We start from the raw sequence: 26,632 nt of genomic DNA on the forward strand, positions 1-26,632 counted from the left end.
CATGAGCATTTATATCATTGGATGTTGCTTGTGCTTGAAACATTTTAGACCATTTATACAACTTGTGATAAAATGCTTTTCTGTATCAGATAACTTGGAAAGTGTATGTCGATGTCTAAACAGAAACAAACCAAGTAGGATGAAATGTGCTGTTAACTCAATAGAAACTAAGTTGATTAACTGTGGAAGTGCAGTTTGAATACACATTAATATTTCTCCAAATATTTTGCCTTGTTTGACCATTTCCACTTCCAAAACTGACCAATTCATGAAGATGTTACAAAGCGTGATCAAGTGGTTTGGATATTTTTCTTTTTCCAGTTGTTTTTTTGCCAAAGGTTTATGAACAGTTTCCCCAGCAAAAGTGGACAATCTTCATTAATCAAAATCACGGAAAAGTTCTCTTCGGCGGAAAAATGACATAATGGAGGAAGAAGATACAAAAGAATTTCATTTGATAACTTTTCTGTCTCCTGTAAGTTGTCCTTGCCTGTAAATAGATAAATATATCATTAAATAGTGCTGACTTCAATAATGTGCAGAATAAAAATGAGGGATACTTAGTAATAGCTTACTTGAGTAAACTTGGTCATACTTTGCCCACTTTATCAAGATTGGTAGAACTTCAGCTATCCTCTCACCAAGAGTGCTTGTTTCCTCTGATAGCCACATGCATAGCACTCTTATTGTTGCCATGAGAATGGGTGTCTGGGGAGTGTTGTCCTCAGGGTTTTGAGAATCCAGGCCAATGAGAAATTGAATGAGATAGTCAAATACAGAAGTTAGCATTGAATGAATAGACCTGATAACTTCATCACTAAATGACCAGCTTTGTTTGTTATCGCTAATTAGAAATTCAATCATCTTCTCAATAATTATATAACATGAAATCACAAAATCAGGTTCAGAATTCAATTGGTTGTTTTCAAAGATTATATGAATCTCTGTGCTAGTGATGGCCAACACTACAAGCAGAAACTTGGCATCTGTCAGATTTACTAAAAGACTTTCATTGACATATGGTATGGTCCATTCCAAACCAAATAATTCCACCATAACTCTTGCCAGTTGCACTGCAATATACTTGAATTTGACTTTACATCTTGACTTAAGAATATCACTAATTCCATCCCTTATTTCTGTCTTTGATTTGAAAGAAAATGAATCAACATATCTTGCAGCAGTTTCTTCTTGTATTGCATCAAGACTTGACAGTAATACAAGAATCTTCTTGCATGATTCAAACTTTAACAAGTTCTGATTCATTGAGAACTCTGTTGATAGAAATGTCAGATATTCCAAGAATTCAGTTTGGTTTTCATCCCATGACAATTGAGGGCAATGAAGAAGAACTCCCTTGATAATTTCAAAAAGATTTTCTGTTTCAGGGCTTTCCATGATTCTTTTGCAAATGATGGGGATACATTTTGATTTAAGCAAATTCTTGGAGCCTTCAACATTTCTGGAAAATATCAAAATTATGGAAATAGCATCTTTTAACATCTGGTGGTTGTCAGCCTGGTTTTTCGTAAATACATCTAGAATTCTTCCTAAGTTTGATAGCAGTGCAGAATGAGATAGGACATTATATTGTGAGAAACTACTCAGGATATTAAGAGCCAATGACTTGTACACAAACTCTGGACATCCTTGAGGAACGTTGGTGCTGTTCAGAAGACGAACCAAAAAATGCATATCAATGGACTGCATAAGTTCGTTTTCATCCACATTAACATCAGCATTTGTCTTTATCAGATGAGTAAACACCAATAATCCAGCAAATTTTTCGTTGTCTGAAGAGGCATTTTTCAACGTTTCAAGGCAATGCCTCAATTGACGTTTGAAATTAGCCTCACTTTCTACCTTTTCTTCACAAACTGACATGTTTTCAAATGATTACTAATAGTTGAGTAAAAAAATGGAACAACTACTAAAGTGAGAAACCGAGGATGGCAGTATGATGGTAATTAAATTCAGGGGGGAGGGGTATTAATTTTTCCGTAGATTCACTATTGTATTATTTTGGCTGTATCTAAGCAATTATTTTACTTATAATTTTTCTTTCTTTTATCAATAATCCATTGCTGTCTTTGCGAAAAGGTAGTGTAACTCTTACATCTCTGCAAAAGCTTAATCGAAATGCGATTATTTATTGTTTGTTTGCCAGTCATGACCATTATCTCGTATGTGGTTGACATTTTATGTCCCAAAAGAAACTAGTGTTTTAAAGAAATTTTATGGCTACGTTATGGGCACATTTACATGCTTGGATGTTCAAAAAAGATGATAAAAATTATGGTAATGTAACTAAGATTTCACGTTATAATTGTGCTTTTTTAGAAGTTTTAAAAGTTTACTATAATGATGAGCAAGATATTGATTAATTTAATTTTAATTAATTATATTATAGATGATATTGGGGTCCATGTGTATCATGATAAGACATCAGGTGAGCATTGATTGCTAGAACTGTATAAATTTTTGGTCTGTTTGGTTGTGGTGGTAGATAAGCTACCATGGTATCAAAAATTGACAATAATAGTCTTTTTTAAAAAAATATCAGTAGTCCTTTGGAGGGGAGTCTTAAACAGTATACAAATTGATCTAGAGCTGTGAACTTATGTTGTATTGTATGTTCCATGGTAATTTTAGTTTTGAAGGATGATATCTATATGTTTGGTCGACAAAGATGGGATGAAAGTACGTTCTTCAGTTCTACTGCTTGAAAAGAGTTTTCTTGTCAATACTTTTTCTCTCATGTAAAGTTCCTACTTAGCTTTGTTCACTTTTACTTTATACAGGTCGTGATGTTACTTGGATTGTTAAAAACAAGAGGCCGGAAAGACTTAAAGATAGTATCATAGAAATTAAGGTTTTAAATCAAATTATGAGGCAGTTATAGTATACATAATATTAATTCAACAGTTCTTGATCATTTTGCAGGAGCTAATTGAATCGTATGAAGTTGTCAATGTAAAATGGAACAGTGCTCAATTTCTGCAAGTTAGTTAAACTTTTGATGAATCAGCATTTTTAAGCTGAAAATTATTCAACCTAAATTTTTTTGTTCAATAAACTATTCATAAGTTTTTTATTATTATAAGATACTGTATAATTAGCCAAATATCTTATGATTACTTGTTTGATTTCAGGTTCTAATGAGCAATTGTACAATGATATCATTCTTTGTTGCTAAGAACTTTGGTGATGTTGAAAAAATATTCATTGATAAGTCATTATGCGGAAGAATAAGTGACCGTATAAATGCTGGTACTATTTCTATGTTCTATCAATTACTTGCATCATTTGCTAAATTTTTGTCAATCAAAGGAAATAAGTTTCCTTGTTTGTTGAGTGTTTCATCTTATTTTCATAACTTTTATCTTTAAGGTCTGTGGTCTGATGACTTTATGGTGTTGTCTTTTTACGACAAGCTTAAAATCGCTTGTATAAACTTTGCTCGCAAGTTACCAGGAGATTACAGGCGACTTGAGAAACTTGCTGCACTGGATCCTAAAATCACATGGATTGATCTACCTGGGCAAGCAGGTCGACGTCTTCATCGATATTTGAGTTTGAATTCCTCTCGTGACATGGTACGTAAATACCACTCGTGACATGGTACGTAAATACCACTCGTGACATGGTACGTAAATAACACTCGTGACATGGTACGTAAATAACACTCGTGACATGGTACGTAAATACCACTCGTGACATGGTACGTAAATACCACTCTTGACATGGTACGTAAATAACACTCGTGACATGGTACGTAAATAACACTCGTGACATGGTACGTAAATAACACTCGTGACGTGGACATAGGGCTGAAAGATGGTTCTCAATGCCCAGTATAGTCAGGGTTTCTTGTTCTAAATTTGTCCCACACGTTAATGTGTGAATAACAGGAAGCCATTGCTCAAAAGACGTTGTGCTTTTTCAATTCATTTAGGTTTCTGTATCGTGGTCATTAGCAAGTGAGGAAGCATGGCCTTGGTCTCCTGTAGCTGGTGATCGGGCAAGAGCCAACTTGATTGTGATTGACGTAAAAGGGTATTTTGAATGATTGAAACAAATGTGACTGATCGCAATCAAAAATATACAACTGCGCTGGGACATATTGGTACACACCGTACACAATAAAAAGTACCATCAATTACTAAGACTTCACTCTGAAGATGACTACCGTTAAGGTTGTCGAAACGTCAGTCTACATCAACAACAACAGTCCTTCTCAGGACTCTACTAACCTGGACGATCTTCATCCACAAATTTGTTACCATCAGTCACGATGACTTAATGAGAACCTACAGATATAATTCACTGATAAAATAATATTTGTATTCCTGATTTATTTTAGAGGCAAGTTTGATGTACTTGCTTATCTACGGACAGATTGTGATCCTATTTACACATCATTCAGGTACACGGACTCACGTTGTCTTTTTTATTAATGCGATTTTCAAAGGTGAAAACTGTTTTTTCTACTTTATATCCAGCGTTCAAAATCCTCATCATATTCTTACGATTGAATCAACGCCAAAAAACGACAACGATCACAGCATTGACAGTTGTGTTTACAAGTTTCACAGAAATGCTGTATGTATACGTACGTAGCTAGCTTGTCAATGATCACATATAGACTTATCTATATCACATATAGACTTATCTATATCTTCTTTCTTTCTTTTTCCTGATGTGATATTCCTCAAATATTTTAGGTGAGGAAATTAAACGCGATTTCTATTCCTCTAAAAGGTAAAGTTTAGTAAACTTTTTATTCGCGAAATAGATTGTCAAGTAAGGTTTTGTTGTGTTTAGCCCCCGTTTCATGTGTTTCATGGAACCATTCTGAAGATAAATTGCTCCTTGGATGTAAAGATAAAAATTTGGTAAATGTTTTGTTACTTGATAGTTCATACTTTTAAACGTATAAATAATTGAAAAAAACTAAAGTTTAACCTAGTCCTTTATGAAATTCAACTGTCGAATAACTATATTTGAGCACCTGTGAACTTTTCAAATAGTTGTAGTGACGAAGGTTTCTCATTGGAAAAAATTGGCAACGCGCGTGACACAGTTTTAGTTGTGAAACATTTGGATGAATCATTGGTTTATGATGCTGTTTGATAAAAAAGTATTGAATTTTCTTCGCAACGTCTTGTTTTTGTTTCATTTTAGATCATGTACGATTGCCACAGGCTGCTCACGCAAACGACTAAAATAACTTTTGTACGTTTTAAATGAATCTTCCAAAATTTTTCTCCTTTGTCTTTGTTCATGTTTACTTTTTTGTTATTCATTTTAAATCAGCTCATAAATTACTTCTGTAGGTTCCTCGTACCTTATCATGGCATCCTTCTGGCACTGTTGTTTTCATCCTAAGTCAAAACGGTGACATTCAAGTGAGTAAAACACTTACTAAATACTTTCGAAAATCGCGCTGCTGTTTACACATTGCTGTATAAAGCGGTGAGTAAATACTCGCTGCTGTTTACACATTGCTGTATAAAGCGGTGAGGAAAATCTCGCTGCTGTTTACACATTGCTGTATAAAGCGGTGAGTAAAACACTTACTAAATACTTTCGAAAATCTCGCTGCTGTTTACACATTGCTGTATAAAGCGGTGAGACTTTCGAAAATCTCGCTGCTGTTTACACATTGCTGTATAAAGCGGTGAGTAAAACACTTACTAAATACTTTCGAAAATCTCGCTGCTGTTTACACATTGCTGTATAAAGCGGTTTGGATCCGTATTCTAATCATAGATACTCCTCGATTTGTAAAATCTGCACGACAATAAACAGAACTATTGTTTGAATAGCCAACGTTTGATTGGTTTTCTTTCAATGAAGGTGTTTGATATGGCATTGGCCCCAATCTTTCTTCAGCTTGCGCGAGAAGATCCTGGGGGATCTGAAATCCTACACATTGGCGACATTTTCGTGTAAGTGAAAGATTTACTGCGTCTGTCGCTATTATTTTTTTATGAGGAGATTCTCACTGAATTATTCTGGTGGCCCTAGGAGAAGATGGAGGTTTTAGGAAAATGGCGTTAAATTTTATTTGTTCTCTTAGTTTAGCTTCTTTTTCAGAGATGTTAATTTATGTCACGTGGCATGGTCCTCGGATTCTCCCGTGGAGACTGAGACCGAAATAGCGTGCTGCGATAATCTTTTTATGGTTTTTCAAGACAAGTAAGAAGTTTTATTCCAAATTTCCTTGTCAATCAGAATTACGCTAAGACCAGATTCTTCTTAATTTAGAAGTTTGTTGTGTAACTTGAAACTCGACTTAGGCTCCGCGAGACGCGGTCGTCTTGGTCCGCAAGAAATGATTGAAGAATATATCAAGCACAATCAGGCAGAGGAGGCTGTAAATTTTGTGAACAGTATAAACTGGAATGCTGATGGGAATAACTGTTTCGTTTGCCTGTCTGCCGTCATGAATTATTTATTAAAATTTCCTCTCACTGGAGAAAGAGAAGGTGTGATGATTTTTTTTAATGGTAACAAAGAATCAAAAACAATGAATCAACTTGATCTCCAAAACGAACGTATACAAATAATAATGCTGCCCAGTATGAATTAGAAATGATCAACATTCATTTTTCATTTCAACGCAGGCTTGCTAGAGGAAACGTTAGGATGTTTCTACGCTCCTTCAAGACCAATAAATGACGTCATTGTTCTTCAGTATCGTGATCCGTTGAGCAGATGGTCGCGAAAATTTTTTTATCACTTATTACGGTAGAGGATTTTAACGATATTCCTAAACACAGTAGAATGTTCATTATATGAACTATGTAATCCTTTCTTGTAGATATAAAAGATTTCAGAAAGCCTTCATGCTTGCTGTAGATATTGGAGCAGTTGACTTGTTTATGGTTTGTTTGAATTATTCATAATTACATTTTGATATCATTGGGGGCCTGGGAAAGAAACAGAAAACAACCGTGAGGTCATTTCTATTAGCACTCTTGATTATAATTATCGGATATCGGATAATTTTGATCATAAATATCCGATTGGCGGTAATTTCCGAGATAATTATCCGATAGCCGATGATTTTGATTTCGTTCAACCGATAGCCTGTAATTTAATTATATTCATTTACGGATGTTCACAATTGACATTTTCATACACAGCATTAAACATGTCTCGAAGCAACATTCAGCAGTAACGAACTTATAGAGTATTGTTTTTGTAGGATATTCATTTCGCTGCTTTGGATTCTGGGTTGATTTCTCTCGCAGAAAATGCCAAGAACAAAGCTTTGGAAATAGATAATGAATTACAAACCAGCGCTACTGGTAAGCACTGAATTCGCAAGTTTTCTCTTGTAGTTAACTCATGTTTAAAAATTGATTTTTTGTGTGAAACTGTTTGTTAATAATGAAGTTATTTACGTAGTTAGTTTACTGTTGTAGCTTCTTAATAAGAGTTTGCACACTGAATCCATAAAAGATGATCTTCACTGATCTTTGTGTAGAGCAATGTGCAACTGATAGAGAGAGCCAGTAAAAATAAAGTTGCTTTCGTATAGATTTCTGAAATAACACTAGTAAACAAAAAGAGAGATGGTTTTTAATGGATCAGTTGTAAAAATTAAAATTTTATCTGTAAATCATGTGAATAGTTAGGTTTCTTCCTGTGGTGACTCTGGATCAATAAGAGCTGATTTTACTAGAATGACATCTCTCATTTTGATACATGATGATTTCACATGATGATTTATTGATTTTATTCACATAGAAACAGACAGTTCTTCCGGTGTTGAGGATGACGAAGCTCTATCATTTGAGGAAGAAACGTTCAAAATTACGAGAGCTTCTTATTTCAGTGGAGCATATGGTAACTCTTTATCCAATCAATCTGAAGTTTACAGTACTTCGAACGAAATCACGCAGACAAATGGAGTAATTGAAGAGAGGCAGACAGTGAACGCGTTGAACGTGGTTGATGTGGTCAATTCTAACCAATCGATAGCGTTATTTCAACCACCTTTAAATACAAATATCACGCAAGATCCTGAAGTGTGGGCTCTTGCTAATAACATTGGTAAGATTGCAAGTGGTTGATGATATATATAGTGATAAAGCCTTTACCCTGCATAACATAACGTGTGTAAGTGTAGGTAGTGATGAATGAACAACAGAGAACGAGAGCAGTCTTCACACTTTTAAAAATATAAACTTAGACAACGTATGTCAGTGTAGGTGGTGATGAATGAACAACAGAGAATGAGAACAGTCTTTACACTATCTAAAATATAAACTAAGATAACGTGTGTCAATGTAGGTTGTGATGAATGAACAACAGAGAACAAGAACAGTCTTTACACTACCTAAAATATAAACTAACATCACATGTGTCAGTGTAGGTAGTGATGAATGACCAGCCATCTCTCATTTAATCTTTTTTTTCCAGAACTAGAAACTACGGAAAACGAAGACGAAGCTGTAATATATCTTTGATCTTATTTTACTGTCTTCAATAACAGGTATTTTATATATGTACGTATATGCATAACTGTAGATAATAAGTAGATAGTAACTTGTGCCATAAACACTAATTTGCATTTTGAAAATTTTGATATCAAAGTATCCAGATGTTTTTACTGATATCTTCAATCATCTCTGAAGTCAAATCTTTACCATTTACAATGTCCAGACACATAAAGTCGCTTTCTCCGTGATTTTCTGTGTCCAGATCATTGTTTTCATTATCAGGTGAGAACAATATTGTCTTCTCCATGTGTAATTCATTCTCCAAAACTTCATTAACTTGTGTTTCATTATATTTCCTAATTTTCTCGTTTTCATCACTTCTACCTGACTCAACACCAATGAATGTCCCAAAGGTGTAGTTGTGCGTGAAATTTGATGAACATGTTTTCCAATGAGATCCACTATCTTTCAAATTAATCACATTTGCTTGTATTTTATTCATTATCTCTGGATAGCATTTGTTCAAAACATCATAATCTTTGTCTTCCATCATTTCATACATATTTTTCTGGTTGTCATAGTTACATGGAGGTCTGCCAACTTGAAAAGTTTCTCCTTCGTTTCCTTTTCTATTTTTAAGTTTTCTATGATCAATGGTAAAATATCCTTTGTATGTTTTGAAGGATTTTTCAAACATGTTTCTAATAGACTGATGAAATATCTTTTGTTTATGAAAAGATTATTTTTACCATTACATTGTTTAAGAATGAAAATTATAATGCTGGTGTACAAACAAAGTTTTTCATCACTTTTGGAACTTTCTTCACATGTTCCCATTTGTTTTAAAAAACCTAACAAGCATTGTTATAAAATGACTGTTTGCCAATTGCAAGCTTTTGAAAAGTGGAGACAAGAACGTTGCTGTTTCTTTTGGCAATTCAAATGGTTTTTAAAGGAAATCTCTCTCTTAAGATGTCATATGAGGGTAGAAGCAACCATTTTTCCCCAAATGATAGGTCAACAAATCTTTGCCTGAAAAATATATAAATTTAATTGATGAAATAGATGTAAAAAGTAGTCACATGGTCAAGCATGCAATTAATTGTTCACATGTTGAATCTTGTGGACATTTCTCTCCCCTGAACAAAAAATGCCTGGCAAAAAGTTTACATTCATTTAGTAAGCTGAAATGTTTACTTTTACCACATTTTCTTACCACATGTTAAATTTGCTCACAAGGTCTTGAATTTCATGAATGATTATTTTCATTTTGGATTTTATTCCAAAGTTTTTCTTTTTCTTCGCATCATCAAAGCATTTTGCATAATCTTGAAGCAAAAGGGTCAATGCTTTATCCCTATCTGCAAATTCTTTTATCTGTGAATCCCAGTAATGCTCTTTTAGCCACTCCAAGGCAAACCTACATCCGGCCCTTACCACCTGCATAGAAGGCAAACTTGCATGGATTGCTTCATGCCTTAAGTCAACCAACCAATCAGGAAGTCCGATATCATCAGCTATTGACTGCATAGACCTTGCATAAGCATGCTTTTGCTCCATATCGACAATCCCACTAACAAACCGCACTAGAGCCATTGCCATGGTATGACGAATGACATTTGCATTAACAACAGACCTGACATCCTCAACTCCAGCTGCAATAAGACTAGCTGTCGATTCGACAGCCAAAGGTAGTTTGCTTCCACTCCGACTTTTCCAAGCTTCTACACGATTCAATCCTTCAATTTGTTGATCAATGTTCTCAAAATTGTAGAGATCATTGTATGTAGTTAGCCATTCGTCGCGGCTCGACCAAGGAACAATGCGTAGCATTCTCACTTTTATCAATATTGACTACTATTTTAGTATTTTTCAAGAGCAAATTAGGTGCTATTGTACTACCCTACTCGTCAAAGCCATGTCTGGTTTTTTTCCACTCTCTTGTTGTATTAAAATTGAAATTTTACTGTATGGAAGCATAAGTGAATTTTTCAACTAGATCAGTTATTGGAACAATTTAATGTAGGGCTAGAATATTGAGTATTGAATATGAAGTAAGTGTGCGTATTCCTATTGGGTATTGAATAAAATAAAGAGAGTTTATGACGAAAATATTTGAAATTACTCAAACCATATGATCCAAACTTATGTGATGGAATATGAAATATGATGGGTGGAAGCACGGCATGGTTAACTGGAATCGTAAGGGATTGTGGGATTAAGAGAAAGTTCGAAGTTTTTTCTTCCACACTTCCACACTGGATGTTCTGCAGTAAAATTTTGCAAAGAAATCGTTTATTTCATTGCTAAAAACCGCACAATGGATAGACAGGATAGTGATGACGAACACGAACGCCGTCAACGCGGTAGGGACAAATTTCGTCGTGAAAGAAGCGATTATCAAGAAAGAAACGATGGCAGACGAGACAATAGCAGGTCCGGTGGTGTTAGCAATAGACGAGATGACTCGTGGCAAGATAATCGTCGAGGAAGACAACAGCAGTGGGACAATAATCCGAGAAGGAATAGGGATAACTATGGTGGTGGTGGTGGGGGAAGACATCATGAAGGGGGTGGACCCCCAATGAAACGACAACGACGAGATTGGTAGGTGTTGAATGTGATTTAATATGATTTAATTTGGTCAGTTTAATTTGAAAGAGGTCAATGTCATCGCAAAATTGAAAGCAAGAGCATACAGTATATCTTCCATGTAATTGGCATTCATTTGTCTTCTTTTAGGGATAATCAGGGATATAATCAACAGCAAGGTGGTGATTTTGGTGGATATAGCCAGTCAGGTGGTGGACATTGGGGAACACCTATGGATAACCAGCAACCCTCATTTAACAACCAACAGTATGCTATTTCTTATGTGTGAAAAATTATTTTCTACGTGCTTTGTTGCATATTTGTCCCCAAGATTCAGTATTGTCTTAAATGTTTTTCATAAATGATTAACTATGATCTCTTAGGATAAATTGTTTTAGGTCCATACATATTTTCAGTGCTTTGATAAGTCTGTAGAAGTATAGTATGCTGGGGTTCTTTTATTGCATTGCCTATACTTGTGTTCTCATTTGAACTAAATCTGAGTTAAGCAATGATGACAAAATTGCAATAAATGTGTGTCACATATAAACTTAAACATAAATGAGGTGCATCCAAAGTACACTAAAACCACAATATATTGGATGGAGCCATGAGAAATCCATGTTCTGACTGGCTTGTGATTAATCATTACTAAATTTTTTAGTGAATTTAGAAATCGCATTAATTTCTTATGGGTTTATTTATTAAGTATTTCCACACATCAATGACTAATGATGTGAAATTTTTTGTTTGATATAATCTGAATTATTTTAATTTTGTATGTTTTCAGACAGGCAGAAGCCAACACAGGTCCTGTCATGATGACATTTAAACATTTTCTCAACTCACAATCTGATGACATTGAAGAGATGGAAGCTGTCCGTAAATATCAAGAGTATAAGTTAGATTTTCGTAAAACACAGATTGCAGAATTTTTTACCAATCACAAAGATGAGGAATGGTATGTATATGAGGTTTTTTTTCTGAGCATTGGGTGTTTCATTTTGTAACACTGGCTTTTGACATTTGAGCTCAGAAAATAGAGTATTGTAAACAACTTTGAATTTAATGGTTTCAGCATTTTCATATATGTTTATTCACTTCCATCACATTCATGCTTTAAAAAGAGTTTATGAATTTAGCTGGAAAATGGAGTTGTTTTGTGTTCATGTTCCTCTTCATTGTTGTACCACAATACTCATGCATTCACCATTTAAGTTCATTGTTGTACCACAGTACTCATGCATTCACCATTTTAGTTCATTGTTGTGCCACAATGCTCATGCATTCACCATTTTAGTTCATTGTTGTACCACAATACTCATGCATTCACCATTTTAGTTCATTGTTGTATCACAATACTCATGCATTCACCATTTAAGTTCATTGTTGTACCACATTACTCATGCATTCACCATTTTAGTTCATTGTTGTACCACAATACTCATGCATTCACCATTTTAGTTCATTGTTGTATCACAATACTCATGCATTCACCATTTTAGTTCATTGTTGTACCACAATACTCATGCATTCACCATTTAAGTTCATTGTTGTGCCACAATACATGAGTATTTATTATCTTTACTCTTATTGCTGTCGTATTTTAGCTTTCCCAGATTGGTTTTGTCGCCATCAAGATTGCTGCTTCATGTTCTTTCCTTATATCATCACCGTGCATGAGGGGAAAATCCCTAATATTTTATATTCAATAGAAAAGCGTTCTACATCAAATTGCCATACAACCAAAGGCAATGTTTATTGAAATTATTTAAAAGTTACTATATAAATTCGGTCATTGTCTGGCAGTGATAAGTCCGACATAGTCAATTGTTAACGCATGATCGATGCAAATTTTTCCTGGAGAAGACAAGTTAATAGTGTGTTTTGGTCATAATCAGTAAGTCACACCAGTATGATATAGTTAGTAAACACTGTGCAATGTATATTGTATTTTTTGGTCACACCAGTATACTGTATTGATCTCAACTAACTCACGTGACCAAACAGGGTAACGAGAGAAACGCCTTTTGTATCACGTGACCAAACAGAACAAGAGAAACTCTCTTGGTATCACGTGACCAAACAGAGTAACGAGAGAAACTCCCTTGGTAACACGTGACCAAACAGAGTAACGAGAAACTCCCTTGGTATCACGTGACCAAACAGAGTAACGAAAGAAACTCCCTTGGTATCACGTGACCAAACAGAGTAACGAGAGAAACTTGTGTAGTCATTATATTATGCTATATGTCGTGTTTACACCTTTATATACGACACCTTTGTAGAAGAAACTCGTTTATCTTCCAAAGCTCTCACACTTGAATTGATTTTTTTAGGTTTCGTAATAAATACCATCCAGTTGAAGCTGATCTCTATAAGAAGAAAGTTAACAGTAGTGTTCGCAAACGTGCCTCAGTATTTGTTGATCTTCTTCAGTTGGGTTGGGTTGATCGTTATACATTGACTGCTGAACAAGGAGAGGAAATCACAAAACTTCTTGACGCAGGTCTCCTTAGACCCTTTTTTATTTTTGTTTGGTGAAATACGAAACAAGTAAAAAATGTTTTACTCTCACATTGATATTCCTGCTAACCACTGTTTCATTTGCTGTTGGCTTTTAGTCAACATTGGTTGTCAGGCCAATAATTGAGTTGTCATAGTCGACAATCGTTGTTTTTGTAATCATGGCAGTTTTTGTAGTCATTCGAAATGAAATTTTTGATTTTGTTTAGCTGTCATAAAGTTTGAAGGAGGAACAGACTTTGACCTTCAAGTGTTGGATGAGAACTACAAAGAACGAGAAGAAGCAAGGCTTAAAGAAAAAAGTGCCAAAGAAAAACAGATTGCTGTGAAGGACGGTCAGACTGTGGTCTCTCAAAAACCAACTACCACCCCCCCTTCTTCTTCATCTACGCCTTTACCTGACACTGTGGCGCCTACCACAGACGGGGAGGTACGCCAGGAAAATACAGATGATTTGATCAAGGCAGATGCGACCAAGAATGATGATGTACAACCAGAAGAGGGCAAGGTTTTCTAAAATATAATCTTCTTTGTCAATCTGTAATGTATACCGCCATCTTTTCCCTTCTCACTCATGGACTCCATGTAAAAAATAACTTCCCAATACAATGAAAATAGACAACTCTAAGCAGGAGAGTTTGCAAAGTTATTTAATGTTTGCAAGAAGTGATACTGCCATTATATCATTACTACTTAGTGTAAAATCTTTCTCGTTTATAGACTCGTAAAAGAAAACGCCGAAACAGAGATAATTTTGATGATGATGAAAACGAAGAAAGCGAAAGCGAATCAGATACGGAGACAGATCCCGTTGGAACAAACAAGGATTCCAACAATCTAGACAATGTCGAAAAAGTCCCTGAAGGAACTGAGAAACCATCTACTGCTGAAGTGAGTACAGAGGAGGTTGCAGATAAGACAGAAGAGAATTCTGTTGCAGCAACAAATGATGAAACGCGGAATGAAGAGGGAAATTTAAAATCTGAGGTATTAATTTTGAAACGTGATATTTTATAGACAGTGTGCGATCACGTAGCTGGCCCGTGTATTTAGGCCTGGTATGCAAATACTTCTATGCTTATTTCACTAAAGATTTCTAAATAAAAAAAGAAATACATTACGTAATGATAGTATCATGAAATTATCATAGCGGGACTATATCTAGAGGCTTGCCATGCTTCTAAAGACATGTAGAACATATATATCTTCGCTGCGGCCTTCTTGGTTTGAAATTTCTTTACATGGGTTGTCTAGTTCTAACGTTTGTTTTGTTTTACTGTTTCATGACGATTCACATACCATTCAAATTCTTAAATAAGTTTTTTTTGAGTTTCGAAAAAAGTTTTATTATGCGTGTGTGTTTCTTTATTATCAAGGAAAATTGCATGGAAGAAACGAAGGCTTCTCATCTTGAAGAAAAAGTTGATAAGACGTAAGGAAATGAATTCTGGCTTCACAAAAGAATTTCTATTTTGCTATGTTATAAGAAGCAAGTGGTGGAAATTTTAGACAACTGTGTGAACCTTGGATATTTATCTTTACAATAGAGAAACATGTGAGGGAAACGAGGAAAAAAAAGATGAACAGGATGGTGATGGTGAAAGTGATAACGGCGAATCTAAAGAAGAACATGAAATTACCACACCACGTGCTCTTCATTTGACCGTGTCTCTGTTTGTACGAAATGTATCACCCAAGATTTTCCATAATGACATCGATTCGGTAAAGTTTTACTTTTGTAGCAGAATTCAAGGACAATGAAATTAGGATAGAAGGGTTTAGTTAGAGAAAGTGTGTATGATGCGAAGGTGCGGAAAGCGACACACTGGAGTTGGAGAGAGGATAAGGTGTATAGTTAAAGAGATGGTGTATGATGTAACAGTAAAGAGAGTGAGGAAAAAAGTATTGAATTGAAGAGAGGAGAAGGAGTAAAGGAACGCAGAGATAATGACTTTCTTCACTCTATCATATACTTTATTAAATATTTGTTCATTTTCTTTGCCAGGCTTGTGCCCGATATGATGGCTACATGAGAGTTGTCTTGTCTGATCCTGCGCCAGATAAGAAGTAAGGAATATTGATTTGTGCTTTGCAATGATTGCTTCGTATCTCTTTTTTTAAGCGAATTGAGGAAGTTAACTCAATTTTATTTGTTTATTTTAAATGTACAATGATTTGCCTGAATATTAGAATTGTAATATAGCCCCATGACATTAAAAATGTGCAACAGGTCTATTCGCATTGACTACGTAGTAATACAAATAACAACCAAATGAATTCTGTGGTTTCTCAATCGTCTTGCATACACAGTTAGAAATAACATCGCTTGGGTGATGAATGCTAAAATCACGTGATGAGCATTATAATCTTACTCCAAATAAATCCACCTATGATGCTATATCGTAACGGTTGCAATTCCAAATTGATGAATTCAGAATACATCAATGATGGCCATGATTTGTTTGTATTATTTTTGTATAAACGATTTCAGTTTATAAATATAATTGGGAAATTCTTAACATCAGCAAAGAGTTTAAATACTCTGTTTGTACTTTCTGTCGTTTCTAAAGATTCTTTCGTCGCGGCTGGATCACGTTTAAACCCAATGTGAACATCAAAGATATATGCTGGTCCTTGAATAATATTAAGGTTAGTCATTTTAATCCAAACCTTTAACCTAATCCGTGTTAATGAATGTGTATGATCTTCATATCGTTATGAAATGCGCTTGTTAAGCTAAATACAAATTGCCACACAAAGTGTATTCATATGTTCTTTGTGTTATGTGTTTTAGGTAAAAGACGTTGAACTTCATGCGTTGGTGAACAGAGAGCTAGCAAAACGGGTGCGAACTGTTTCTGGATCTGCTGTCCTAAAGGGCTGGGTTGAAAGTGATATTACCATGGCAACGAGGTTGATTTTAGCCCTTGATGAGAAATACGAGGTATGGAAACAGGAGGAGAAAGAAGAAATCAAAGAAATGGAGGTTGAGAAAACGGATGAAAAAGGCGAGGATAAACCTGAAACAACGAAAACTGAAGAGGTAAGGTTATTGCTTGATTTCTAGGAAAAAAACAGTTTGAAAATGATAGAGCAAGCTGCCTTGCATGAATGTAGTTCTTTTAGCTGAGATCATTTTGTAGTAATATTGGATCAAAAGACATTGATCTTTTCTGGAACTATGTGAACACAGAGAATTTTGCCTGGTCTTCTTGCACTCAGGTAGGCTCTGTCGTGGTTTTGAAAGCTTTTTTTTGTTTTCATAGGTTTCAGGCGAAGTGCCTCAAGAAAAAAAAGAAGAGAATACGGAAGAAAGTGAGAAAAAATTGTCTAAAGTTGTTACTAAAATCAACATGCCTCATAGCAATCCTGTTCTGGAGTCGCTACCTTCAAAAATCTCTGAGAAAGTGGCTGCTATCTCTGAAAGTATTACTGCTGGCAAGCAGGATGAAACAGTTGTGTATGAAACATCAGAGGGTGAGAAAGTTCCCGGTCTTGAAGGCTCACAACATCCTCCACCTGAGATTGACGAGAGCCTGGTGAAGCTCCTTGATAGACTCGTGTTGTACCTGAGGATTGTGCATTCTATGGATTACTACAGTGGAGCTGAGTATCTGTATGAGGATGATATGCCAAATAGGTGTGGCATTATTCACATTCGAAGTCCCTTGCCTGATAAAGTTAACTATGAAGAAGGTATTATGTGAAAATCTTTCATTTTATTATATGTGTGTATGTGTGTGTGATGACTTAGCAACAATAACATGAGCGATAACAGTTTAGATCATTTAAAATATTAACTAAGTGTAGGTAGTGATTGAACGACAGAAAACGAGAACAGTTCTATAATCTGCATTTCAGTCACCGATTGGCACAAAAATCTGCACCAGAAACTCGAACTGCACTTGCAAAAGAAAGAAAAGATGCCAGATTCCGAAGCTCTACTGTTGGGGAAGAAAGATCAGGAAAAATATCCTTTGTATACAACATGAAGGGAGAAGTCGCTATTTGGGTAGTACTGATGAAAATGGGCTTTGATTAGTCGGAGTGTAAATAGTTTGAGGGATTGTAGGTAGTTTAAGGGATTGTAGGTAATTTAAGGGATGGTAGGTAATTTAAGGGATTGTAGGTAGTTTGAGTGAGTGGGATTAGTTTGATATTATAAAGGCAGAGGGAAGAGAGAGGATTGTCCAAAGAAAATAAAATCTTGCTTATAATTTGCACGACTTCAATATAGTAAATCCAACGCGATGTTTTTTTTTAACTACTGTTCATGGAAGTGGAGAAGTTTGTTGAAGCAAACACACAGGAGATAGGTCAAGATAAATGGTTGTGTCCCCTAAGTGGAAAGAAGTTTCGTGGACCCGAGTTTGTTCGTAAACATATCTTTAATAAACATGGTGAAAAGGTCGACGATGTCAAAACAGAGGTAAGTAAACAGTCGTTCGCTCATTGAAAGACACCAGAAAGGTATCACATGTGTTCCCTTATAACAAACATATTGATCCACTTCAGTTAGGTTCAGATAAAGTAACTACCGTCATGCATTGCACAGTCGGCTCAAGTTGTGGTTTTTCCCACGCCTTAAACTTGATTTTTAATAAATTCTGTGCTACAAAAACATCTGCTCTGCAACTCATGAACACTATTACATTTGTGTTTGTGTTACAAATGTTCAGAGACATCAATCTTCCTATCGTTCATTGGCACATGTTGCATCTTCTTAGGTTAACTTCTTCAATAATTTTGTCTACGATCCAAAGCGACCATGTGAAGGTGAAGTAAAATCTTCTTCAGTCAACACTCACGTGCAGCAAGGTTATCACACTCCTCAACAACTTGGTATGCACAACAACCAAGGGGGTTGGGGTCGCGGTGGAAACATGCACTATGGTATTTGATTTTATTGATCATTTACTTTGCTATTGATGTTCATTATTTGCTGTACTTATCATTTACTTTTTTTCTTTAAGGTAATCGAGGTGGCTATAATAATTATGGTAATAACTTTAATAATTACAATCGTGGAGGATTTCAAAGACCACGAAGGTATTTTTGATTTTCACTTGGTAGGATTTTCACGAATCAACTATTTTCTGTCAGTTTCGAGTTTTATGAAAATTATAATTTCGTAAGTGAAAATTCGAACGTCGAAAATGTTTTACGGATGTGTCAAAATCGTAGATGCGTTTCAACAACCATATCCAGTTATTTTGTAAATTACGACAAAATGTATTCCCACTACTCCTCCATCAACTTTTCACTCTCCATACCACGTTTTCTCATCTGTTTGTTCCATAATATCCATGATTATCCCATTGTATTCATTTCCTCGTCATCTCAGCCTTTTTATTTTACACAGGGGGAGTTTTGGTGGAGGACCAAGGCATGACTCTCGACCAATCTTGCAATATCGTGATCTTGACGCTCCTGGTGATGATAACGATTTCTTTTAAACGACTGAAATTGTTCTTTTTACATCACCAAAATGTAGAAGTTTCCAAAGTGTACATTTGTTTTAAATTATTTTCCGTATAAACTACCGTAATTGTTTTAACAATAATAAATACGCTCTCTTTTTTGCTCCGTTGAATTTGATTTTATTGATATGAGATAAAAATTGTAATTACAACGTCTATACTGTAGACGTTAAATTATTTTTCATAGGCATCCCACTAAGTCATGTTTCTGGCAAAAATTTAAACAGTTCTGCTCATCTGTTTTCCAGGCAAGACCCTTTAGCCAGAACCGGTGTTTGTGGTGCCAAGTGCCAAGACAAGTGGTGACAACACAATTGTATTTCCTATCATTGATTAGTATGACATCATAGAACGCGTGCTCAGATGGTACAGCGGGCTCTTTCGAAACTATGAGTGCGCATGTAAATTGTAAATTAGTGATGAGCAGTGTGTGTTTATGTAATTGTGCTTTACTTTTTGAATAATACTAGGACATTTACATTTTGCGGCTTGTTGAAGAAAAAATAGAGCGTAGAGAAAGAGAAAGAAGAAACTTTCTTGTTTATATACTATGCCTTTCTATTCAAAGAGTTCGCCGTTAGACGAAATTGTCGGTGAGTTGTTTAATACCTGATACAATATTGTGTTCATATATTTGTAACCTGATTCATATTTCTTACCTTTTTTTATCGTCTGTGTTACTAATTGTCTTGTTCGTAGAAAAAGCAACTTCGGAAAGGAATGTTACTGAGAATTGGGGAGAAATAATGAATGTATGCGACAGAGTCTCACGTTCTTCCTCTGGGTAAAAATAAAAACATCTTCATTTTAATATAATCTCAAATACATTACGTTTACTCTCAAATACATTTTCAATTTTATGTCTAAATTCTTTCTTTAAAACTTCTACCGGGGAAAAAAATTAATGTGTGTGTCTTTTTATATGTGTGCGTGAAAATCTTGTTTTGTGAATTTATGTGAAGTAAAAACTGTCTTATGTCAAAATGACGAAATTATATTTCCTGTGTCATGATGACGAAGATTAATGGCCCTGTCTTATGTTTGTATTCTCTAGGCCTAAAGATGGTTTGAATTCCATTTTGAAAAGAGTTGACAATCATAATCCAAAAGTGTCTTTACAAGCACTTACGGTTAGCTGTTGGTTCTATAACCATTTGAAATTGAAGCAATTATTTTGAATTTTCTTCTTATGGTCATTGTTATGAATTTGACCACCATTTCAATTGCTTTTAGAGTATAAAAATATTTTAAAAACTGCATTTAGTATTGGGAAAAAATTATTATTTCAGGGTTTTACTTATTGCATTATGTTGATGTATTCATGGTATAATTTATATAATACATGTAAAGGTGAAAATGAGAGCTTGTGGTTTATCATCCTGGCATTCATTCAATGAATTGTAGCCATTTTCAAACCTTTAATTCTCGTTTCATAGCTTCTTGATGCTTGTGTCAACAACTGTGGAAAACAGTTTTATATTGAAGTATGTTCAAGAGACTTTGTTGGCGAAGTGAGAAATCTCCTGAGAAAGGTAGAATTTGTGTTTATTTTGAATTTATTTTCTCTGCACATTCAACTATGTTGATTCATCAAGTAGAAGACTATCATTTGTAGATTAAATAAACTGTATTGTAATCGACAATGAACTTATAATCAGCACATCTTACTCAAAATAATCAAACCTTGATTGTTTCAAATGTTTTTATTTGCTTGCAAACAATTGTCATGTTTTGTTGTAATTGGAGCTGCAAATGTATTTTTTATGCAACTAGAGCAATTATATTTCTAATTATGTTCTTTGCCAAATCAAATTTATCATAATTTATCCATAATTGTCATGTTTTCTTGTAATTGGAGCTGCAAATGTATTTTTTATGCAACTAGAGTTGTCATGTTTTGTTGTAATTGGAGCTGCAAATGTATTTTTTATGCAACTAGAGCAATTATATTTCTAATTATGTACTTTGCCAAATCATATTTATCATAATTTATCCATAATAGTAAATGTTGATGTTTTTTTAGATCCACCGATTGGCAGCATTGAAATTGAAAGGCATGATTAAGGAATGGGTAAAAATGTTCAAGAATGACCCACAGTTAAGGTATTTTGCTTTGTCAAAAGATAATTAAAATTGTTTGCATCAAAATTGTTTTACACTTCTGCATGGATCGATTATTTTTATAGTTTGATTCCAACATTATATGAAGAATTGAAAAGAGAGAAAGAGGAATTTCCTCAAAATCTAGCTGCCAACATTACTTTATCATCCCTGCCAGCAAAGGAAACTGCCACATCAGCAGAAGAGCATGACTTAGCTTTAGGTACGTGTCTTTATTTCTACGTCATCTTTAACTTGGTGTAGTGAGTTATCTTTAGGTTTAGAGCTGGGATTAGTTTTAGGATTATTAAGGTTTGGGTTAGAGCTGGTGGCAACATTTAAACTTTCATTTTTTATCCATGAATTGTTTGAATGGTGGTGGGTTTAAAAATTATTTTTATTTATGTTTTTAACATCCTTAGCTTCCACAAAATTTTTTAGTGTTTTTTATTTAAGTTGATTCTAAGTATCATTTGTTTTTCATGTTTATTGTTTCAGCCATTCAAATGTCTTTGAATGAAGCCAACTCAAGTCAGGTAAATTTTGTTCTACATACTTTGAATTTTTTGATGGCAAAATACTATTATAGATAGCAATTGACACTTAGAATATAAAATATGTACTTTTTATGAAGTGTCAATTGTGTTGTATTTAAGTTTTACTTCCCAAAGTTGTTGATGCTTCTGTAGTAATGAATATTTTACGTATGAATTATTGTATTGTATTTGATAATGTCTATAACTCCAGTATAACAATGTCTATAACTCCAGTATGATAATGTCTATAACTCCAGTATAACAATGTCTATAACTCCAGTATGACAATGTCTATAACTCCAGTATGTCAATGTCTATAACTCCAGTATAACAATGTCTATAACTCCAGTATAACAATGTCTATAACTCCAGTATGACAATGTCTATAACTCCAGTATGATAATGTCTATAACTCCAGTATAACAATGTCTGTAACTCCAGTATAACAATGTCTATAACTCCAGTATAACAATGTCTATAACTCCAGTATGACAATGTCTATAACTCCAGTATAACAATGTCTATAACTCCAGTATAACAATGTCTATAACTCCAGTATGACAATGTCTATAACTCCAGTATAACAATGTCTATAACTCCAGTATAACAATGTCTATAACTCCAGTATAACAATGTCTATAACTCCAGTATAACAATGTCTATAACTCCGTATAACAATGTCTATAACTCCAGTATAGTAATGTCTATAACTCCAGTATAGCAATGTCTATAACTCCAGTATGATAATGTCTATAACTCCAGTATAAAATGTCTATAACTCCAGTATAACAATGTCTATAACTCCAGTATGATAATGTCTATAACTCCAGTATAAAAATGTCTATAACTCCAGTATAACAATGTCTATAACTCCAGTATGATAATGTCTATAACTCCAGTATAACAATGTCTATAACTCCAGTATAACAATGTCTATAACTCCAGTATAACAATGTCTATAACTCCAGTATGATAATGTCTATAACTCCAGTATAACAATGTCTATAACTCCAGTATAACAATGTCTATAACTCCAGTATAGCAATGTCTATAACTCCAGTATAATAATGTCTATAACTCCAGTATGACCAGATTGTGAGCTTTAAATTTTTATTTCAGTCAAAAACTCCAAGTTTATATCCATCAGTTCAAGCTGCTTCTCAATCGACTAATTCAATGGTTTGTTCGACTTGACTATAGAGAATGTTTACGGAAACAAAAGTTGCTCATGTCATTTATTTCAGCCTGTGCAAAAAGTGCGAGCATTGTATGAATTTAATGCAGAAGAGGATAACGAAGTAAGCTTCAAAAGTGGCGATGTTATTATAGTCACAGATAACAGGTAAACGTTTAATGTAAACTTGCAAGATAGTCATAGATTACAGCTTCAGACTGTAAAGATCATCATGGATTGTTTAGCTTCACACTATAAAGATCATCATGGATTGTGCTGCTTCAGACTGTAAAGACCATCATAAATAGTTTAGCTTCGGACTATAGAGATCATCATAGATTGTGCAGCTTCAGACCGTAAAGACCATCATAAATAGTTTAGCTTCGGACTATAGTGATCATCATACATTGTGCAGCTTCAGACCGTAAAGATAATCATTGATAGTTTAGCTTCAGACTATAGAGATCATCATAGATTGTGCAGCTTCAGACTGTAAAGACTATATCTCAAGTTTTTGTTTAATAAAGAATTACCATGTATGTTATTTGTGAGAACTCACCTTTCAAAAAGCTGTTCAAACTTAATGAATGAATGCCATTACATTGTTTTACTGTTTTATTTTGTAGTGATGCAAACTGGTGGAAAGGCGAAGTCAATGGAAGATCTGGATTGTTCCCAGCAAATTTCGTCACAACTAACATGACACCAGATCCAAAGCAAGGTACATACTTTTTGAAGCGTTATTCTTGTTATATAACAAAGCTCATGGTGTTTGTATTTCAGTTAAGAAAAAGATGAAAAATAAGCGAAAAGTTAGCTTTTCTGCTGAAAAAGATTCAGTCAAAAGATTTGATGGTAGGTTATCTGTCTATATATTTAACAAAACTCCATCAATAACTTATTAATATATCTTTTTTTCAAAACATTTTAATGAGTCTTTTTACGATTGTTGATATTTATATAGCATCTGCATCGATTACCCAACCAGTTGCAATTAATGAAGTAAGTAAAATGGTCAGTCAACATTTACATTTTTTGAAATTTGCATGTAAACCTTGTTTGAGTCTTAATTAGCAATTTTTCTTGTGTTTGGTACGAAGTGTCTCGTGAAATTCGCAAACTTTGTATACTCCCTGCAATTTCAGTTTTTTCGACAGGATTAATGGTTTTAATCGGTTGAATTGTTTGTTAAAACGAGTTTATTTTTTGCCTTAGGAGAAAATAGAGCAATGCTTAGTGATGTTGAAGAACGCTAATGTTGAAGAAGAGGACGATGACGAGGATACATTAATAGAATTGGAAGGTTGGTTTTGAAGTCATAATAACCGTTTATTTACTTTCATTACACTCAATTTTCTACTCCAGAAATAAACACTTTCAGATTCTATTGTTTCATACAGTTGTTTGATTTTGAACAGCTAAGAAATTTATGGAATGGGACTTTGCGTGTGTCATCAATTCTTTTTTGATGCATTTTTTATCTGTTATACTTTCTTTAAGTTACTCACTATTTGCGTCATTATTTGTAGAAACATGTAGAAAGATGGCCCCACTTATCGCTGATAAAATTCAAGTGATACAAAAAAAACACGATGATTTAACGGATTTAAATGATAGTTTCCTGCAGGCCATGAGCAAATATCAAAAGTAAGCGATTCAACTACCGGAGGATTTTTTAAGTGTTGTCATTGTCTTCATTCAAGAATAAACAACAGAGAATGAGAGTTGCAATAAGATAAACCTGTTGTTATTTAGCATGTCGAATGAACCTCTTCCTGTGCGTCAGTCGTTTTCCAATGTTGCTTCAATACCACAAAATAATCATTATACACAACAAGTCGTGAACAATCCCGCCTTGCTTAAATCTTACATGACTGGGCACCCATCAGCGAGCTATAGCCCCGGACCTTCACATCCCGGACTTACACAGATTGTAGCAGATGGCATGGTGAGTTGAAATGGATTCGTCTATTGACTCTGATAGTGGAATTTCAATGTAAAACGTTTATGTTACTCGAGAAGTAAGGCGTATTTTTATTTAGTCCTAATTTTTTCATAACATAAGATTGAATTATATAAGAACTCGATATTAAGCTTTAGATCACTCCTAACCCTGGCGTACCTACCTATAGCCTGCTCCTTATTTAGTAGTACTATTTATATTTATTTGTGTTTACTTTTTGCAAAAACAATTGAAACTTGAGCCAATGCTCCTAATGCATACCCCAGACAAGTGTATACTCAATAACCTCAAATTCAACTTCAGATCACTATTTAGGAGTTTTTTGAAATTGTTCGTCTGGGATTATTTCTCCGCGTGATGTATGCGACTTCTTTCTGAAGTCTTCTCGTCTAAATTTTAGAATGCAACATACTCGAATCCAGGTCAGTATGTTCCACAGGTGCAGCTGAATGCTCCTCACAAGCCATCTGTTCCTGGTTCTCAACAATATAACTATCCAACGACAAATCAAGTTTATGGACAATATTATCAGCCTGAATTTATTTATAAATAATAGATTCGAATCGCTCTTAATTGTCGTAACCCAGTGAAAAATGACGATTTTGAGAAATAAACGAGTGAAAATTTCGACTCTAATGCATGCAGATATTTAGAATCTAATGCATGCTCGTATAAGAAAAATAGTGTTTCTGGCGGAAATATGTTTTTACATGTTCGGGGATGTAGATCGTCAAGGTTGGTAGAGTCCTGAGAAGAACTGTTGGTGTTGATGTTTACTTTGAAGATGACTACCGCTAAGGTTGTTGAAACGTCAGTCAACATCAACAACAACATTCCTTCTCAGGACTATACAAACCTGGACGATCTACATCCACAAACATGTAACTATACTCACTGGCTCAAACCATTTACGAAATATGTTTTTATGATGAAAATATATTTTTGCTATTTCAAGTTTGCACAAGGTCGACGTTCAGTAGGGTTTTTTGACAGAAATTTTACTGTAAAATAATTATTTTCAATTTCTGCACAAGTCTTTTTGTTTTCTCCTGTTGTTGACGCTGAAAGATGTATCACCAAACCAACATTAAGGAAAATATGTTTAATCACGAAATGCCGTTCTGTAGAATATCCAAGGGTCAATAAGGCTGAATACAATGAAGTTTTGTTGTGTAATATTATATGTTGATAAAATACATCTAGACTGTATATATATTGATAGAATATATCTTCCACTTACGAAAGTTTAGCACGAGCCAAATGTTGATGACATCTGCTGTTAACAATATTAATCAAGAAAAATGAAAATAGTTAAAACAATATTTTACCATAATATGTGTGAAGTTTTTCTTGACGCAAATTTCTCAATACATAACATGTACTTGTAGTTAATCCGTTGTTTCATTTTTGTAGTTTGTCGTAGCTCTTTTAAAATTTTGTCATTATACTTGTGATAAAAGGTAGACAATCCAGATAAAGGCAGATATGGTAAAACATTGGGATGACCATTACCGTTTTGCAGGGCCTTTCTGTCCAGGGACGAAACGACAATAAATAAACATTGAAAAAAAGTCAAAAATGTGTGGTGAGAAATCTTCAAAACACAGTTGTATGATAGTATTGAAAGCAAAATTTTTTACCATGTCTATGTTATAGAAATACAAGCAAGTGGTTTGTTTGTTTTTAAATCTGACTGCTATACTGTCGTAGTTTTTTTTTATGGACGTGTAAAGAATCATATCTTCACATTCAGAATAATCTAGGAGATTTTGTGGATCTATAAGTAGTTATGCTTACTTCCCATGGCC

General features: G+C 34.4%; 5 protein-coding genes and 1 long non-coding RNA gene across 8 annotated transcripts; 3 read left to right on the forward strand and 3 right to left on the reverse strand.

The window, feature by feature from the left end:
• Nucleotides 1–25: 25 nt before the first annotated feature.
• On the reverse strand, nt 26–1,953 carry LOC124459642 (neurochondrin-like). The gene is made up of 2 exons (XM_047009130.1): nt 576–1,953; nt 26–490 (listed from the first exon to the last, which is right to left on the reverse strand). The coding sequence occupies exons 1-2, from the start codon at nt 1,882–1,884 to the stop codon at nt 291–293; spliced, it is 1,509 nt and encodes a 502-aa protein (XP_046865086.1). The 5' UTR covers nt 1,885–1,953; the 3' UTR covers nt 26–290.
• On the forward strand, nt 1,900–8,623 carry LOC124459641 (WD repeat-containing and planar cell polarity effector protein fritz homolog). Its single transcript, XM_047009129.1, has 23 exons — nt 1,900–2,100; nt 2,168–2,298; nt 2,411–2,449; nt 2,653–2,700; nt 2,802–2,872; nt 2,944–3,003; nt 3,153–3,270; nt 3,391–3,596; nt 3,956–4,056; nt 4,364–4,426; nt 4,503–4,602; nt 4,725–4,761; nt 4,825–4,895; nt 5,185–5,235; nt 5,337–5,408; nt 5,860–5,951; nt 6,100–6,201; nt 6,271–6,491; nt 6,630–6,753; nt 6,827–6,890; nt 7,214–7,316; nt 7,759–8,064; nt 8,434–8,623. Exons 2-23 carry the CDS (start codon nt 2,238–2,240, stop codon nt 8,478–8,480), a joined length of 2,157 nt encoding a protein of 718 aa, XP_046865085.1. The 5' UTR covers nt 1,900–2,100; nt 2,168–2,237; the 3' UTR covers nt 8,481–8,623.
• Nucleotides 8,624–9,162: 539 nt separating this feature from the next.
• Nucleotides 9,163–10,405, reverse strand: LOC124459647 (ribosomal biogenesis protein LAS1L-like). 2 transcript variants are annotated; one of them, XM_047009137.1, is made up of 2 exons: nt 9,670–10,403; nt 9,163–9,485 (listed from the first exon to the last, which is right to left on the reverse strand). In XM_047009137.1, exons 1-2 carry the CDS (start codon nt 10,284–10,286, stop codon nt 9,392–9,394), a joined length of 711 nt encoding a protein of 236 aa, XP_046865093.1. In that variant the 5' UTR covers nt 10,287–10,403; the 3' UTR covers nt 9,163–9,391. The 2 variants fall into 2 exon arrangements, with proteins under 2 accessions (XP_046865093.1, XP_046865094.1); XM_047009138.1 differs by lacking the exon at nt 9,163–9,485 and adding an exon at nt 9,489–9,607 and having other exon boundaries at nt 9,670–10,405.
• Nucleotides 10,406–10,672: 267 nt separating this feature from the next.
• LOC124459640 (serrate RNA effector molecule homolog B-like) lies at nt 10,673–19,164 on the forward strand. Of its 2 annotated transcripts, XM_047009126.1 has the most exons (17): nt 10,673–11,060; nt 11,196–11,312; nt 11,836–12,006; nt 13,385–13,554; nt 13,781–14,079; nt 14,292–14,558; nt 14,948–15,003; nt 15,119–15,293; nt 15,577–15,638; nt 16,142–16,220; nt 16,366–16,614; nt 16,838–17,267; nt 17,433–17,541; nt 17,847–18,000; nt 18,299–18,464; nt 18,545–18,620; nt 18,934–19,164. In XM_047009126.1, the coding sequence occupies exons 1-17, from the start codon at nt 10,774–10,776 to the stop codon at nt 19,025–19,027; spliced, it is 2,961 nt and encodes a 986-aa protein (XP_046865082.1). In that variant the 5' UTR covers nt 10,673–10,773; the 3' UTR covers nt 19,028–19,164. The 2 variants fall into 2 exon arrangements, with proteins under 2 accessions (XP_046865082.1, XP_046865084.1); XM_047009128.1 differs by lacking the exons at nt 10,673–11,060; nt 11,196–11,312; nt 11,836–12,006 and adding an exon at nt 12,674–12,945.
• On the reverse strand, nt 19,148–19,798 carry LOC124433261. The gene is made up of 2 exons (XR_006944459.1): nt 19,711–19,798; nt 19,148–19,438 (listed from the first exon to the last, which is right to left on the reverse strand). It is a non-coding gene; the product is annotated as an uncharacterized LOC124433261 (long non-coding RNA).
• LOC124459643 (signal transducing adapter molecule 1-like) lies at nt 19,490–25,460 on the forward strand. Its single transcript, XM_047009131.1, has 16 exons — nt 19,490–19,644; nt 19,751–19,835; nt 20,106–20,181; nt 20,488–20,583; nt 21,075–21,154; nt 21,238–21,374; nt 21,650–21,687; nt 22,807–22,866; nt 22,932–23,029; nt 23,488–23,582; nt 23,645–23,716; nt 23,826–23,863; nt 24,077–24,164; nt 24,391–24,508; nt 24,617–24,809; nt 25,225–25,460. Exons 1-16 carry the CDS (start codon nt 19,602–19,604, stop codon nt 25,375–25,377), a joined length of 1,470 nt encoding a protein of 489 aa, XP_046865087.1. The 5' UTR covers nt 19,490–19,601; the 3' UTR covers nt 25,378–25,460.
• Nucleotides 25,461–26,632: the final 1,172 nt, after the last annotated feature.

This window comes from Xenia sp. Carnegie-2017, unplaced genomic scaffold, assembly GCF_021976095.1.
Source record: "Xenia sp. Carnegie-2017 unplaced genomic scaffold, XeniaSp_v1 HiC_scaffold_13, whole genome shotgun sequence".
NCBI classification, from domain to species: Eukaryota; Metazoa; Cnidaria; class Anthozoa; order Malacalcyonacea; family Xeniidae; genus Xenia; species Xenia sp. Carnegie-2017.